Below are 15,992 nucleotides of genomic sequence, written 5' to 3'. Positions count from 1 at the left end.
AAGGCAGAAGTAACTCGCGTAATTTCATGACCTGTCAAGTTTAGTCGCTCGTGTTGTATAGCGATCATGATGAACCGGTGGAGAAATAAAAATTTGGGGTTACATAATTTCATAACCGAAGGAGGTTGCCGCAAAAGCCACGAGCTCCTTTGTATTCTTTGCCGTGTGAACAGCCATCGCTCCTAACAAAGGCATGTATGGTTATCATACCCGTCATCATCATCATTATCATCGTATTATCATTATCCTATTTCATATTCGCTATAGGACGAAGGCCTCTCACAGCGATCTTCAATTACCCCTATGTTGCGCCAGCTGGCCTTTCCTTATATTTGCAAATTTACTAATGTCACCAAATCCCACACGTCACTAAAGCAGAAATGAAGTTTAGACACGAGAAACTACCACAAGTAGGATTCCTTAAGAAGTCATGAAATATTTAGAAAACCGATTTTACGCGTCCGAGCGCCTATACACTAGCGAGGTGAGAATATATGCTGGCTATGCCGCATGAAGCAATGCCAAACTAAGGCAGGGGCATGTGTGCGTCGTCTGCGGTAGCACGGTTAAAAAATGCGAATTTCTCTGAAGCAGAACTGCGGCATCATATGTCACCGCATGGCGCGTTTCACAATGCTTTGCCGTAGCTGTGACAAATGGAGCCACCGTTTCGTTGCGATGACATCGTGAGCTGCTTGTGTGCATGTGACCATAGGCTAGGCTCTCATCCTTCAATGTGGGTAGCCAACCTCAAGAAGACCACCGAAATAATGCCAAAACTCTGCTGCCGAGGTAAAATAAAGTGTAGTGTAAGTCTACAACACCATTCCCTTCCCGAGAAGAGCCAAATTGGTTAGCAATGGCTACCCGTTTGGCCTGAAGTGGGTAGGCAGGCCTAGGCAGGTCAAGTGCTGCCGTGTCAGGAGATGACGTAATTTCCAGTGCATCAATGCAACAGGAGTACGTGGCAGACCTAGACAAGAAACGCTCCAGCAGTAAACAAGTGATCGCTGAGGGCGGGGAAGGGGGGGACATCTACAGTGGACATCATAGTTTCCCCACTTAAGCGGACACCCAACTAGTTACGCGGCGAGGGGGTGTCATCTGCATTTGGCGTTCTCAAAGTGTCTCCTTCTAAAGTACAAACCAGCACAATGGCGCTAGCTGCAAGGAACTGGCGAGAACCGCCGTATTAAGGATGACCCAGCTAATGGCCAAAGTGGCAAGATAGGACAAAGCAAGCGGAATACGCCTCCATGAAGCTTGCAGTAAAGCGTTAACATGTTGCTGCCTCCTCTCCTCTGATGGGCTTGGATATAGTGTGCGATGTATGACGCTGTTGAACAAGTCTAACGCGGTTGTTCCCGTAGTCTTTCATAGGACATTTATACCGGCCTCGATCTCCACCAGTAGATAGGCCATCGCTGCCATCGCTATTATTCTGTACTGCGATATAGGACGTATGTTGCCAAAGGCGATGTTTCATAAATACTCAAAAAGCATGATGTCGCCATTATTTGGCTATTCGAGCCCTTGAACGACCATGCTCTGCCATTTGAGGAAGCTCTACTACAATAAATATTCTGCGTAGAACATAGGAGCACGCAAACGTGTAACAAACGACATGAACTGAATGTATATGAACACGTCTGTGTTCGTCTTATCGCGCAGTGCAAGTTAACTTTACGTAATTGGTAAACATTAGCGAAAGTATGCAAAAACACTTATTTACTGATATTAATAATTACTATATAACCAAACCCTTTCAGCATCACCGACTTCAGCGAACCGGTGGACGGCTGTCTTGGTTTATGAACTTAAGATAAGCGATATCCATAACATCTGTGAATAAAAAATAAGTAATAGAAGGAAATAAGTACATTATTTGATCATTCTAGTGTAATGTATTTGGCTTCACCTTCTAAAGACTTGTTGAGAAAGGTCCTAGCCTATAGAAGCGCACGAGCCTTCTTTCTTACATAAAACGAGCTGAGAGCTTCTGAGTATAGTGTAGGTAAAGTATATCACACGTATCATGCTAGAAATTTGAAGTTATGGCATATACTACAAGCCGCAATAGGCTCCCATGAAGGAGTACAAACTACTGTTTTCTTGTAAACAGCATGTCACCGCTTGCTGCAAGCATCACCCACTAGTCGCAATGAAATGACTTTGCTGTTAGCGGCGCAGACGATGCACAAGTACTTCACGTGGAAATAAGTGATCGACCGCTTTCCGGAAAGCCGCAGGTCTTGATGGGACCACACTCTTCCGGCGACAAAAATTTGTGGACATCTCAATGTCACGACGAAGTGTACGCAGTGCGTTTCTGTACTGTTCACCACAGGTAAGCCATGTAATAATTGCGCAATGACTGACAGATGTCTTAAAGCTCAGCTTCCAAGGGATCAAATAGAATGCAATGGGTGCAAGCACGACAAGCTACTAATAGGTCGGTTGAAAACTGAGCTTCTAGCTACATTATACGATAGTACTTGATAAACAGCACGAAAAGACGGGATAAGATTACGGAGCTCGTGCTGACTATAATCTTGACCCCACTTTTCGCGCTATTCTCTTACCTACAGGTATCTGATACTTTTGATGCTGCGGTGCCTCCAACAGATGGCGCCACAGAATCTCATCGATAATCGCATACCTGATTAACTCAAACAGGCGAGGTGACTATTTGTCACTGCCTTGTTTCAAATGGAATGCCAATAAATCATCATCATCATCATCATCATCATCATCATCATCATCATCATCATTATCGTCATCGTCGTCGTCGGGTCTAATAGGACATTCCGGGGCTATAGTCATACTTATCACGATTCACTGGTATACCTCCTGTTTCGAACCATTCAAGCATGCGAAGTGCTGCCTGAAAACACGTGCACAAAGCAGCTCGTACGCTATAACCGTACGTAGGCTACCATAAAGGGCCTAATCCAACACATCAAATATACATCCCCGTCTAGAGTACCACACGGTTTTAGGCAATACGTGCACGATACCTACAAAGAGTTCAAATTCCGCTTGGGCAATTTCTGCATTAGGAGTAAGTACACGTCATGTTTATGCTACCTCTGTATGTTATTTCGGTAAGAACAAAGTTCATTGCGACCAGCTTGCAATGAAGCTGCTGTGCAACGTGCAGACAAAAAGTGCACTCCATAAAAGCGGTGAAAATTTTGTTTAGTCGTCATCAGATGCAGAAACTGTCGTTCATTAAATTGCATTTCATGGACTGCCCAGTCATGGTTTCGTAGTGCCGTCATTGGAAATTTCTAAGCAACATAGAAGAACCGACATGCTGGCAAAGCTTGCGCCCGAACTGTAGAAGAGTTCACCATTCCGTGTTTTTTTATTTGCGAAGTTTGAAACAATTCACGAAATTTTCGCGAAAAGATCTCAACGACTTATATTTTGAAGAAGATGTAACGTCAATCCTCTATTACCTAGACGACATTCGATCGATTGTTGAATTTTGGGGTGTAATGTCCCCAAGCAGCACATGTACGATGAGACTTGATAGTATGGGGCTGCGAATTGTTATCGACCGCCTGGAATATTTATTATGCACCCAAAGTATGGCTGTTGAGCGTTCACCGAGAGTTCATTGATGCGGCTACCGAAATCGGGAAACGAACCCGGGGCTTCGTGCACAACAGCAAAACGTCCCCCCCCCCCCGCCTCATTGCTTTCCTTCAGTGTCTGTCACTGAATGTGGAAACCCTGTTTTATCCGTTTCGTCTTGGTATACCATAATGTTCCGTCGTTTCACTACTTAGAAAGGGTGATGTTTTGGGCTGGCCGGTTTTCCATGAGACTGCGTGGTGCAGCGCGAAGTGGGACAAAGGACACGCAAAAAAACGAGGGCACGTGCTTACTGCCAACTGAAATTTTATTGTCTGGTACAGGGTGTTATGTGGAAAAAAACAGAAGGAAAACGACATGAGAAAAAAGGAATAGAAAAAATAAAAAGAATAAAAAGCGAAAAAATAAAAAAATAAAAGTTTTCTATATAACACCTTGCATCAGACAAGAAAATTTCAATGGGCAGTAAACTTGCCCTGGTTGCTTAGTGGCTATGGTGTTGGCCTGCTAAGCACGAGCTCGCGGGATCGTATCCCGGCTGCGGCGGCCGCATTTTCGATGGGAGCGAAATGCGAAAACACCCGTGTATTTACATTTCGGTGCACATTGAATAACGCCAGGTGGTAGAAATTTCCGGACTACACCTCCAAGGCGTGCCTCATAATCAGAAAGTGGTTTTGGCACGTAAAACCCCATATTTTCAATCGGCAGTAAGCGCATGTCTTCGCTTTTTGCCGTGTCCCCTGTCCCGCTTCGCGCTGCACCACACAGTTTCCCTACTGTTCCAAGCCTGTGAAGTGGGGAGAAAGTGCTCCTGAAATAAAACTGCAAAACATAGAGAACAGGGAAATATTTACTCGCGTCGTACTTCTACAGGTAATAAATAGTGAAGTGCCGACGCTTAAGGGGCCGCGTAAAAACTTTTGTACAATTTTTCCGATCAAGCTGGTTCGGCGCTGTGCCACTGCGATACACCACATTGAGCAACTGCATAATATTCCCATAAAAGCGCAGTTTCCTGGTGTATACATTCGCGTTTCTCGGCCTGCAGTCCTGTTTGAGTGGAATACAATTATACTTTCAGATCAGTGGCATAGTCGCAAACTGTACTGAAGGCATCTTGCCTTGTATATAAGGCTTCCATTAGGCTCGACGGCTCTCAAACCAAGTCAGTGAGCGTGCAGAAATTGGAAACGGAAAGTCGCCCTGCTGCGGCAGCGTACCGCGATGCAGTCTCATCGCAGGATCAACCTGATTCTGCTATTCCTCGGAATGCTAGCGACCAGCCGTGGGCAAACAGCAGGTTAGTTACATGCAGAAAAAACTGTCTTGTAGTCTGCAATGAGGGATCCAGAATTTAAGATCTACCATGTCGTTCATAAGAAAGTCAGGGATGACTGCGAAATCAGTTATATGTGCGTAAAGTTTGAATTCGTTGGTTTCTTGTTGCAGTAAGGAGAATTTGCTTATTATAGAAGAGGCTGTTTTCGCATAAAATTTATTATGCAGGGAGTGAAGCCGGTGGTAGCAGTTTAGCCCTCTGCCATGAAATCGTAGTGAAAACAAATCTCTAAGGGAAGAATATCGAAAGAATGAAACAACAAATACCTTTCCCACCGTTTTCCCAGGGTTTACTTGATAAAGATGAAAGAAACTATCACAAAACAGAAAATGATTGTTGTAATCTACATTTACAATGAAGAAAAAGAAAGAAAAGGAAACAGGGAGGTTCGCTTTTAGTGAATCTACATTTAAAATGAGGAAAAAGAAAAAAAGAAAGGAGGTTCGATTTTAGTGAGGGAAAAAACCACCTGGATCCAAAGCCAATAAAGTCACGAAAAAGGCAAGGAAAGTGAACCGTTTTCTATTATACTGTGATAATAATTCACGACTAGGAATAAATTTGCGATATGCTTATTGTATTACAAAAACGAAAACAAAGTGGAAGAAAAGGCAACCTTGTCGGCAATGGGAACCCAGTCACAACCTCCGCATAACGCGCCTGGGACTCTATCAATTTAGTTACTGCGAGAGCAGTCGCTCCATCCACTTCCTTAGGTATTTATGCGCATATATGTACAACATGGAAGTGTTAGTTAGCACCACTCGCAGCACTGGTGGTAGATGTAGAAAATCCATGAAACCGCAGGCGTCATGTAGTGTCTGAGCTTATCTCTAGTGAAACTGGTCAAGAAAACCTCGTGTAGCTACCTCCAGATGAGAAGATCGCCACTTTATTGGCTTTCGCTATACAGGCAAGGAAAGGAACAAAAATTATGTCAAGCAGACGAACCAGCGAGTTCCTTTGGATTATACCAAAGTTCTATTTTTTAACACCAGAGGGTTTGCCCTTAAATGGAAATACCACTGTACTCCCATTTACAAGACCGCTGCTAAAAAAAATCATTTTCTAGAATTCAATGGGGAACTTCTATCTTTCATAAAATATAAACATGGGCTCGATGAGTGAAAGCCGTGGAATGGAATGTCAACATGGCGTTTAATGGAACTATTCAGCATCGGCATTGCTGCGCCTGCCCTGTGTAGTCATAGGAAAAATATTCTCGTATTTCGCTTCGGTCTTCATAGTTATTCCGCTCTTTTTTCTGTCCAGAACCTCGTATATACAGATGTCATGGTGTAGTAATTACATAGAAATGGCAACCTATATTCCGTACACTCAAATTTGTTTAGATATGCCATCATCACTTTTGCCTAGCAGCACAATTTTCCCGTCATCCACTGCTTTAGGCAATAAACCACAGAAACGATGCACATATAAGTTCGAGCTTAGAGCATACAGAGACATTGTTCCCGAGAACAATGTCTCTGCAGTGTCTCTAAACAAGTGCCTGACACCTCTCGTTAATGTCATTTACTAGAAATCACAAGGAAGGATATGTAGTTTTAGAGATCCCGTTCAGGTACACACCGAAACCTGAAGCCAAAATGCAAGTTCGATGTCTGCTTTCTACACAACCGTTACAAGGGACAGCACAGTGTTCGGACTATCGCAAATCGCATAATCCACAACAGCAGGGCTCGACGCCGGAATGTCCACCTCGAGCCTCCTATTCGTCCTACGTAATCCCCCCCCCCCTTTACTTTAGCGAGATATCCCCAGTGATTAAAGGGTTAAACACCACTGATCAGTATTAATTCCGTAAGTACAAATTCAAGGCATCACGTATTACAAAATGAAGTGCAGAAGAATTGCGGCTCCGGCTCCGCCCATGGCGGCGGATTACCACCCCGCACGAAAGTCGACAAAGGCGATAGAACCTCACCACAAACTTTAATTTGAGTGGGATCCGAATCACTTTGGCGTTCCGGGTAATTTAGTCATCGATGATGAAGCAAGTGTGCCGCAGGTGGGAAATGAGACTTGGGCGTCTTACCTTCACAAAGCGGTGCAGGCAGCACCTCGCATCAAGTGTCTGTCCGAATATCGGGACGTGTGTGTTTTGAAGAAAAGCAGTGGTCAAAACAACATCATATTTTGCATCGATTCGAATATACAATTTACTATTAAAGTAACAGTCAGTGTGTCTATTGTTTCAATACACAGACGCTGCCTCCAGGCACTGCGTACGTAAAGATATTTTTCATAGAAAAGGTACCTTTTGCTACATACCCTTTCTTGCAGTGGGCAAATAATGATCGCCAAATGGAAAATTGTGTGTTCTGGACAAAATTCTTGGAAGGCCCGTGAATTGGAGTGTATTGCGAGATAGGTCTGGTTTTTTTTTAATTAACTATTCCCTGCGTACAAATTCCTACCATGCAGTCTTACTCTTCTGCGATATATAAAATGTTAACTGCGCCAACACCCGTTCACTCAGCCGGCTGTTCTATTCTCTGCCTCGTCGTCTTCTCTTCCAGCACCCGCCTTGCGAGCGCCCGATCCCAAGTTCACTCCGTCTTATGTAGATATTGTGATATGCATTGTGTGTACTTAATCTCGATCTGAACGGTCCGTGAACGCAATCCAACATGTAAATATATAGTTTGAAAGTGAAGCTTAGTTTGTGTAGTTCGACAGGTTCAGATGCGCTGGTCGGGGGGGGGGGGGGGGAGGGGGGAGGGTGCTTGGACTGCGCAGAGGACGGCGCGGGCGAGGGTCACGATAGGCAGAGTTGCAGGTATCGAGGGGCAGAAAGCGGGAGCAGAGGAGACGCGCCAATTGGCTGTTAATGCTAGGGATTAAACCACCAGGCTACGGCGGTGCAGGGGAGACAGCCCATGTGCCGGCAGTGAAGCGACGCTTGAGCGGTCGCCGCACCGGAGTGGTTGGGAAAGCTTCGCCTACGCCGATTCCCAAAGTGCATTGAGCTGACATGATTCTTCAACAAACTGTTAGGATTTTTCCTGCTTGACTTGCATGCGTTATGATGTACATTTTTCGTTTGAATTTACCGTGAAATATTCGTAAATGCGTTCGTATTCGTAAATCTGCATTTAATTTATATTCATTTTCTTGGCCGCTATACACTTGATGCGCATTGTTTGGCGAAGCGAAAGACAGTAGCATGCACAACCCATGGCACCAAATTTTCCTCTACACGCGTTTAATAAAGAGAGAGAAAGCGACATAGGGCAACGGAGTGACTCTGTCGAACCCCTCCGGTCACGACGGCGGATTTGCACATCCACAAGAAAGGGGACGTAGTGACCAGCGTTATTGTAGCTCAATTTGCCGAGCACCAGATGTCTCATGAGAACGTTGTAGGTTCGGCTACCATGCACCGAGTTCCATCAGGGCCGTCGGCAGGCCCGTAGTGAAGCCATTTGGCGACGCTATGGCTCGCAAGATGGAGTGGTCTGCAAAGACGCAGCCAGACACCCTCGCGGCGACCTCATGACCGTGGTGGTAGCGGATCACAGCGGAGGACTATTAGAACATACAACAATCACGGCTGACCGAGTGGTGGAAGCGGAGGAAACCGCGATTGCCATGGCCATGCATGCGGAAGCGAATACCGTCATCAGCGACAGCAAGCAGGCCATCGGCAAGTTCGTCCGTGGTAGAATTTCCAAACAGGCGTACCATGTCCTCACACGACGCCTCCTAAGCGGCTTGAAAACCCTCGTGTGGACCCCCGCTCACGCGGCTATGCCCAGCAATGCGTCGGCTCACAGGTTGGCTCGAGATCTCGTGCGCCGAGCCTCGTCCGCGGATGCGGACGGCGTGAATGAAGAGGAGAGACACGAGGAACCCTGCGAGACTTATTATGAAATAGCCCATCGGTATCGCTTGAGGCGTCGCGCGCTCCCACCACCGGCCAAGCAACCCGACAAAACGCAAGCGGTCGCGTTTCCGCGACTTCAGACAAACACATACCCACACCCAAAATACATTAACAAAATCACAGGTGGCAAGGAAAGCGACAAATGTAGGCTCTGTTCAGAAACAGGAACACTCACACACATAATGTGGGAATGCACCTCGCTCCCGTTTTCTCATCCCCCGTCAGCAGCGAGACTGACTGGACAGCCTGGCTCAGTTCCGGGGACGTCGACCGACAACTTGAACTGGTGGACTGGGCGGAAAAGGCCAAGCAGGCCCAAAGCCTTACTTGAGCCCTAACCCTCAGCCACGTCCCTCTTTACCCTTCCTCCTTTCAATAAAGTTTATCACCCACCGGTTGCAAGGTTGTCTTTGCGTGCCACTTGCATTTTCTTTTTCCTTTATTAAAATAAAATTATGAGTAAACGTAAACGGGATGTTTAATTATTCACCACATCAGCTTAAGAGGGAGCTTTAGCTCGGGCCCAACTCCAACGCGGCCTATTCAAATACATGTAAAACGCAAAAACGCTTTTCTCAGATAACCGATGGACCGATTTTTAGGAAATTTGTTGCATTTGAGAGAGAATTAAATTATAGTGACTGTTGAAAGCGGGATTTCGATTTAGGATCTGAATTTTGTGAAAAGAATTTTCGAAAATTTGCGAGTTCGAAAAAAACAGATGCACGAAGTTTATAAATTAATAGCTCTGCATAAAAAATATATATCGCGGTTCTGTAAACGGCATCCATTAGATCATTTAAGGCGGACAAATTCAATTGTCAATTTTCATCTTACGTGAATTTGTTACGCTGTGTACGAAGGTTCAGCAAATGGTGTATTCCCATATCACTGATTTTTTTTAGATTCATCTGTAAGATATCAATTTTGTCCGTTTTAGATGTACTATCAGATGGAATTCACAGAATTGTGTATCATGTTTCCTTGCGGACTTGGAGGGTTGTAAGCTTGGTAGTTCCGCTTTCTGAAAATTTTCGATTCCTGGCAATTTATAATAAAAAACATTGACGAACTAAGTGAAAAATTCGTAACCATCAGCCACTAGATTTTAAAGTTTTCAGTGCAACAAACCTCATCCAATATCATGTAGTGGTGGCCGAGAAAAACGAATTTTCCTTTTACGTGTATTCATATAGTAGGACCCGAGCTAAAGCTTCCTCTTAAAACAATGGTTAAATTTCTTGGTGATGTTCCTGGATTCAACCTGTTGGCTTCGTTCCATAGGTACACTGTCCCTCCTTGCATATGGGCTTCCGCATGATGGCATTAGGTTCACAAGGGTCCGCCTCCAAAACGTGCGCTGAAATGTGGCGGCATGGCACGTATTACTCCGGCGGAATGTTTTTCTGAAGCAGTGCTGAATAAACTACGTGAAATATTAGTGTTTTTCACAGCAACTTTTGGGAACCGATAAGTAGAAACTGGTGATAGTTTCAGAAATCGTAAATTACCAAGCTTTGAGACACTACCCGCTTCAGCGGCATAATTGCATTCTTTGCCCGAAACCCTTGAAATACAAATTTAGTTTGTAAAGATTATTTAATTAACCAGCCGAGTATTGCGATGTCTCCTGTAAATAGTATGCACTGATACAAGTTATCCAGTAACCGAGGAGAAATTGCAGTGCCGGCTGCAGTATTTTACGCGCTCGAATAAAAGGCTAGGTGCCCGCCGGAGTGAGCGCCTGCGCAATTGTCGTAGATCTAATTCAATGAGCGCAACACTAGCGCATTAGGTACACGTTTACGAGAAAACAAAGCTGAAAGAACATAAAACACTGTCTTGCGCCTACTTGTGTGTACTTTGTCAAAATAGACGGTAAATGTAAACCTAGGATAACATCCCCGTTATTGCTTTCAGGTTTGCAAACAGATGGGGCCCGGATTGGAAAACCTGTACTTCAGGACGAGCTGCAAGCAACCGAAGGCGGACCAGAACTTCGTGCACCACGATACCAGAGAGGGAGCCTGATTGATGACCACAGAATTCCTTTGCGCCAGTTACAAATTCGGTCACAGCTCATCAGAACAGCACGTTTTGAAAAACAGCTGCCTTACAATCTTATCGCTAATCGCGAAGACGACGGAAATTTCGGCATCGGGAACCGCTCAAGGATGCCATCAAGAAGCGCGCAGATTAGTGACAACTTTAAAAACGCTCGAGGCGTAGCTTTGGGTTCTAGCTGGCAGCCCGTTGGACATGACCCTCTTCAAACAGAGATAAGAGCTCGAGTGCGAAGAGAAACACAAAATACAACTCTACGGCGGCAAAAGCGTTACATTTGGCCATTTTTGGCGCTCAGCTGGCTGTATTTGCCATATTTATACTCAGGACTGTATGGTTACTCTGCGTTATATTCACCATTTTATTACAGTTACCCCTACTACACATACAACTACGGGTACGGGTACGGGTATTATCCGTACAGGTTTGTCATTAATCCAGTCTATGTGAACCCTGTCCAACCAACGGGCGCGGCTACGACGCCCGCCGCGGCTAGCTGATGGCGTCATTCCGTTGGTCGTTTTAATGTCCCAGAATCGCAATAAAAATACGTCTTGAAGAATGTTAAGTAGACGACGTTCGATTACTTCCTTTCACTTAGCTTCTAAATTGTTTCTTTATAACAGTTGTGTCGTTGTCAAATCGCTCGATTCACTGAAATAATATTAACAAACGGAAGGGAACCAGCAGCTTGCTGTTTCCTATTCAGTTTCAGAGAACAATCGGAGAACGCGCATTTCAAGCACAGCGTAACATGCGCACGCACTGTAACGGAGTTCAGTATATAGATATGACTATTGCGGAGTTGAGCAAGAGCAAACTTTGCCATTCCTAGCGAATGAGTTGAAAGATGTAAAGCAATTTTGAGCACTATGTGGATAGTGCTCATGCATCAGGCTAATTTTACACTTGCCCACATTTATTGGGGCCGGCTTACCTCTGTTTCAAATCGAGCGAAGGACGGACCAGACTGTTCTTTCGCGCGCCTTGGCCCGTGTCTCAACACTGGGAAGAATGTAGGTGATGACTTCGGAAAGGGAAGCAAAGCAACTTATTGACAATGTAGACACGCACAGTAAAAGTAATTTCGGCACGCACGCGCAGCTGTCGTCTGTGCAAGCACGCTTTGTCACGCGATTTTTGAGGAGAAAATCGTAAGCTTGACAGAGCAGCACCAGTGCTCAAACGAAGATGACCAAACTTAGATATGTTCTGCTGGCAATGATTCTCCTCGATATTGGTAAGACGACAGATTATTCCTGCTCTCAATTTTAACTGCAAGCAAAGAGAAAAAATTTGGGACAGCAGCCGTTTCACCAAACGTGCACAGTGCGTGCTTGGTGAAACAGGTATAATGCTGAAGTGCTGATCTCATGAAATGGTGTTTGTTTATCGAGATTATACGTTCTTTGGTCGTTTGCAGTTTCCTCGACAAGTCTTCACCATATATCGAAGCGCACGTACGGCTATGGCGGCAGGATGCGTGGCGGATACCGTGGTGGCTACGGCGGGTTCGGAGGCTACAGGGGAGTCGGCTCCTACGGCGGCTACCGCAGTGGTGGTTACAGGGGCATGGGAGGAGGTGGCTACGGTGGTGCAGGACTGAACGCGCTGACCACAGCCCTTTATGGCAGGGTACTGGATGGCATGTACGGTGGTGGCTTCGGCGGAGTTCAATACGTCTATGTTCCAGTCTACGTTCCCGTTGACGACGGCACAGTGGTCATCGTGGAGGAGGGTGGCGGCTACGACTTCGGCAATGCTGGTTCGGGTACCATTGACACGGGAGGCGAGGGATTTGGCTTCGGTGGCACAGGGAACGAAGAGGCGTTGATGTACCTGAATAGCGGTGACAAAGCGGCCACTCGCGTTAAGCCGGCGAGCAAACCTCTCCGCGTGAGCATGGGCCGGGAGCGTGTCGTACAGAGGTCTACGGAGCTGGGTCTCGGTAGGACGTACGCATTGACACCGCCCAGGAGGAGCCAGCTGCGCAGCCAGCAGGGCTAGAGGGCCCACGCCCGCGCAAGTCCTCCACTTTCACCTTAGGACAAACATCCATATGCGAATCGAGAAACTACGTTGCATGGCTAGAGAAGAAAGTTATGCACGTGATCGTAATGTGTACCAACGTCGTGTCAACAAAAACTTCGTTTTAGGACATCACGATAGATCACTATAGACGAGACCTGACGAGATCTCAGAGTGAATATTTTGATTCTAGTGCGCTTGAGTAGGTCCATACGGTAACACAGGAGAAGCCGTTGCCAGGCAACCTTGATACGTTTTATCTCTAAAATAAATCTCTGTTGCAGCATAATTTTACGAACATTTTATAGCCGTTATTTAGTCCTTTCAGCAGAACACAAGAACGTGCATTGTGATTCACAGAGTCGCAGTATATAGGTAAGAACGTTTTGTTAGCGCGGACGCCTACCAATAGTGACAGCAGGAGATGTCAAGGCAACGGCCGATGGTAGAGTGGTGCATTACTGGACAATGTCTCTAAGCTGTAAAATATATTACGCAAGTAGGCTCTCGGCATGTTAATTGGTTGAATGCTAATTGGTTGAATGTTAATTGGTTGAATTATTGGTTGAATTATGTGCTTGGGAGCGGAATGCAGGTGTGGAGCTATCGATATAAGAAGGTTGTTCTGAGTAAACTCGTTCAGCATTATTGCAGGTTTACACTCAGTTTGGCTATGAAAGAAAAAAACAATTAGGGCAATAACATATGAAATAGTAAAGCAATTAGTGAATATAGCGTTCTTTTTTTTTAAGTGCCACGTTAGTATGTTTGACTCCGCTTCTTCCTTACTTATATCATTTTTTTTACCGAAAAATATAGCTCATTGCTAATCTGCATGGTATGCTTTGATCTTCACTCTTTCTAATGTGATCGAACACTTCATTATGACACTGAAATCTTCATCTTCGTAAAATATTTCCTGCGTTAATGCTGTATTCCGTTGCAGCGAATGCTAGAATAAGTGTAAAATAAACGGCCAAAAGACAGTTTACGCGTCTCTTATTCTCTCCCGGAGAAGTTTAAGTGAATAAGCTTGAATCACTAGCATATATTGTTCGGCAACAATAGGCAAGCATCCGTCACTCTTTGATACCACCCTTTCGGAGTCTGTACAGAGCAAAATAAAGAACAACATGGCTTTTGAATCTCTGGAATACCCCCCTAGAACTAACAGGAACGGAAAGGGGTCGCGCCGGCGAGTATTCTTGACACAGGCGACTCATAGCCGCTTGGAATTAGGTTCGCGGGACCGCCTGCCTGCGGCAAACTATGCGCAAGCGAGCGCGTGAAAGAGACGGTGCTCCGCTTTCGTGCGCTGAGCTGAACGTCACTGACTGAAGTCTCAACGTGGAACCTGAATGACGCCGACCATCTGCGGGCTGAAACCTTGGCTCCACGACAATGTTCGCTCGGTACAGGATCTTGTTCATCGCCGGTATTGGTTTAGCCGCTCACGCACCAATGCTTGAAGCTGGCCCTGCGATATTATCTGGTAAGCACGAGGGCAACTAGGCTGGAAACCACTTTGCGACGTTGTCGTTTGACAATGTGCTCATTTTGCAATTTCTGAGGAAATTGCATGGTACACAGCGTAATTTTCGACTGTGCTAAAGGTTTCGACATCTCTTTGTTTGATTGATGTAGAGGTTTTATGCTGTTCGTATATTTTTTGAAGTTGCATAACAATCACAAAAGTCTGCAGGCAATCCTGATTATCTTAGCGTACACAATTTTATGTTTAACCGTGGCCGGTATCCCACAATTCCCATTTTGTTTCAGCTCTCTTAAGCATTCCGGTATCATGAGGCAACCTTTCACCACTTTTTTTTTATGGCAATGAAAAGTCATAATTGTCACACCTCAGCGGGGGAGAATAGTTATTTATCGAGGAACCCGCGGCTAACAAATAAATGTTAGGAAACAGGGCCGAGTCCACAGCTTATTAACATACATGCATCGATGAAAAAATAGGGTTAATAGCAATGAAGCCATGAACAGTGCCTGTCGTTTCATGCTGTATGTTGTGATCTGTGTATAGGTCTCTGTTGTATAGGTTTGATATGGATGAAAAGAACCAGGGGCCAAATAAGTTCGTCAAAGCTTTTCCTTCGTAAGAGCTCCTTGTCATTCGCTGGCCGCCTTCGTTAATGATATGTGCAACATCACTGTTGTTTGGCAACCGCTCTTAAGGTCAGTCGTAGCATAAGAACTGGGCCCCTATTCACAAAAAGCTCTTACACTTGAACTGTTAGTAAGAACGAATTACAACCAATTCTGATGCTGGGCATATTATTAGCGAAGGCATCCGGACAATGGCAAAGAGCACTTGTGGATTAAAAGCTCGGACAATTTGGTCGAAGAGGCCTAACTAACGAACAGTTTTTTCCACAAGATGTCCAGCATCAGGAGTGGCTGGCATTTGCTCTTGCATTTTCTTTTTGTGTTTCTGTTTTGTTTTTATTGTTTGTATACGCGCCCAGAACTAAACTGACTTTCTAGCAGTGTAGCAGGGAAACTTATTAAACTCGTGCCTGGGAGCATTACTGCACAGTTTCTGCACTAATGTTCCATACACACAAATGTTGTTCTAATTAGTTACAGATAACCGTCGAACTTCGTGTTGTGCAAGCAGGACTCCAGTTGTAAGGTTTACTTGTTTCTCGAAAGTTGCTCTTAGAATGAATAGTTGACGAATGACGAATAATTCTGAGGTTTTCCTTGCATTATGTACAGTTCAAAGAACGTCGTCTTGCGTGCTCTCTTTGCGCTAGCACTGTAGTGCATAATGCCACACAAATTAGCCCATAAGTGCGCTCCTTTCATCATTGAACTTCAGCCCGAAAACCGTATTTTGCTGTCTGCTGTGATTTATACTTTCTGCGACATCTCTAAATACTTCCCTGAGAAATTAGCACACTGAAAGAATTACCAAAAAGCGGCATTTTTAACGAACAAACAGCAAATGCCGAATGCAAGTGCAGCGAAATCTATGCGGGTGACTAGCTGCCGTTGTCGCACGACGAATTGGACGAAACGGTCACAAAACGATGA

General features: G+C 45.1%; 1 protein-coding gene across 1 annotated transcript; it reads left to right on the top strand.

Moving 5' to 3' along the window:
• The first annotated feature begins 12,098 nt into the window (after positions 1-12,098).
• LOC135900106 (uncharacterized) lies at positions 12,099-13,174 on the top strand. The gene is made up of 2 exons (XM_065429553.2): positions 12,099-12,153; positions 12,337-13,174. Exons 1-2 carry the CDS (start codon positions 12,105-12,107, stop codon positions 12,918-12,920), a joined length of 633 nt encoding a protein of 210 aa, XP_065285625.1. The 5' UTR covers positions 12,099-12,104; the 3' UTR covers positions 12,921-13,174.
• The last annotated feature ends 2,818 nt before the right edge of the window (positions 13,175-15,992 follow it).

The sequence above is a fragment of the Dermacentor albipictus genome, chromosome 1, assembly GCF_038994185.2.
Source record: "Dermacentor albipictus isolate Rhodes 1998 colony chromosome 1, USDA_Dalb.pri_finalv2, whole genome shotgun sequence".
In the NCBI taxonomy this organism is placed as follows: domain Eukaryota; kingdom Metazoa; phylum Arthropoda; class Arachnida; order Ixodida; family Ixodidae; genus Dermacentor; species Dermacentor albipictus.
The sequence above is the reverse complement of the archived record's forward strand: the minus strand, read 5'-3'. Positions and strand labels throughout refer to the sequence as shown.

Excerpts from the sequence above, each read along its gene's own strand:
- LOC135900106 (XM_065429553.2), top strand. The coding sequence starts at position 12,105 with ATGACCAAACTTAGATATGTTCTGCTGGCAATGATTCTCCTCGATATT. Across the intron at positions 12,154-12,336 it reads AATGATTCTCCTCGATATTG|TTTCCTCGACAAGTCTTCAC; the intron begins GTAAGACGACAG and ends GGTCGTTTGCAG.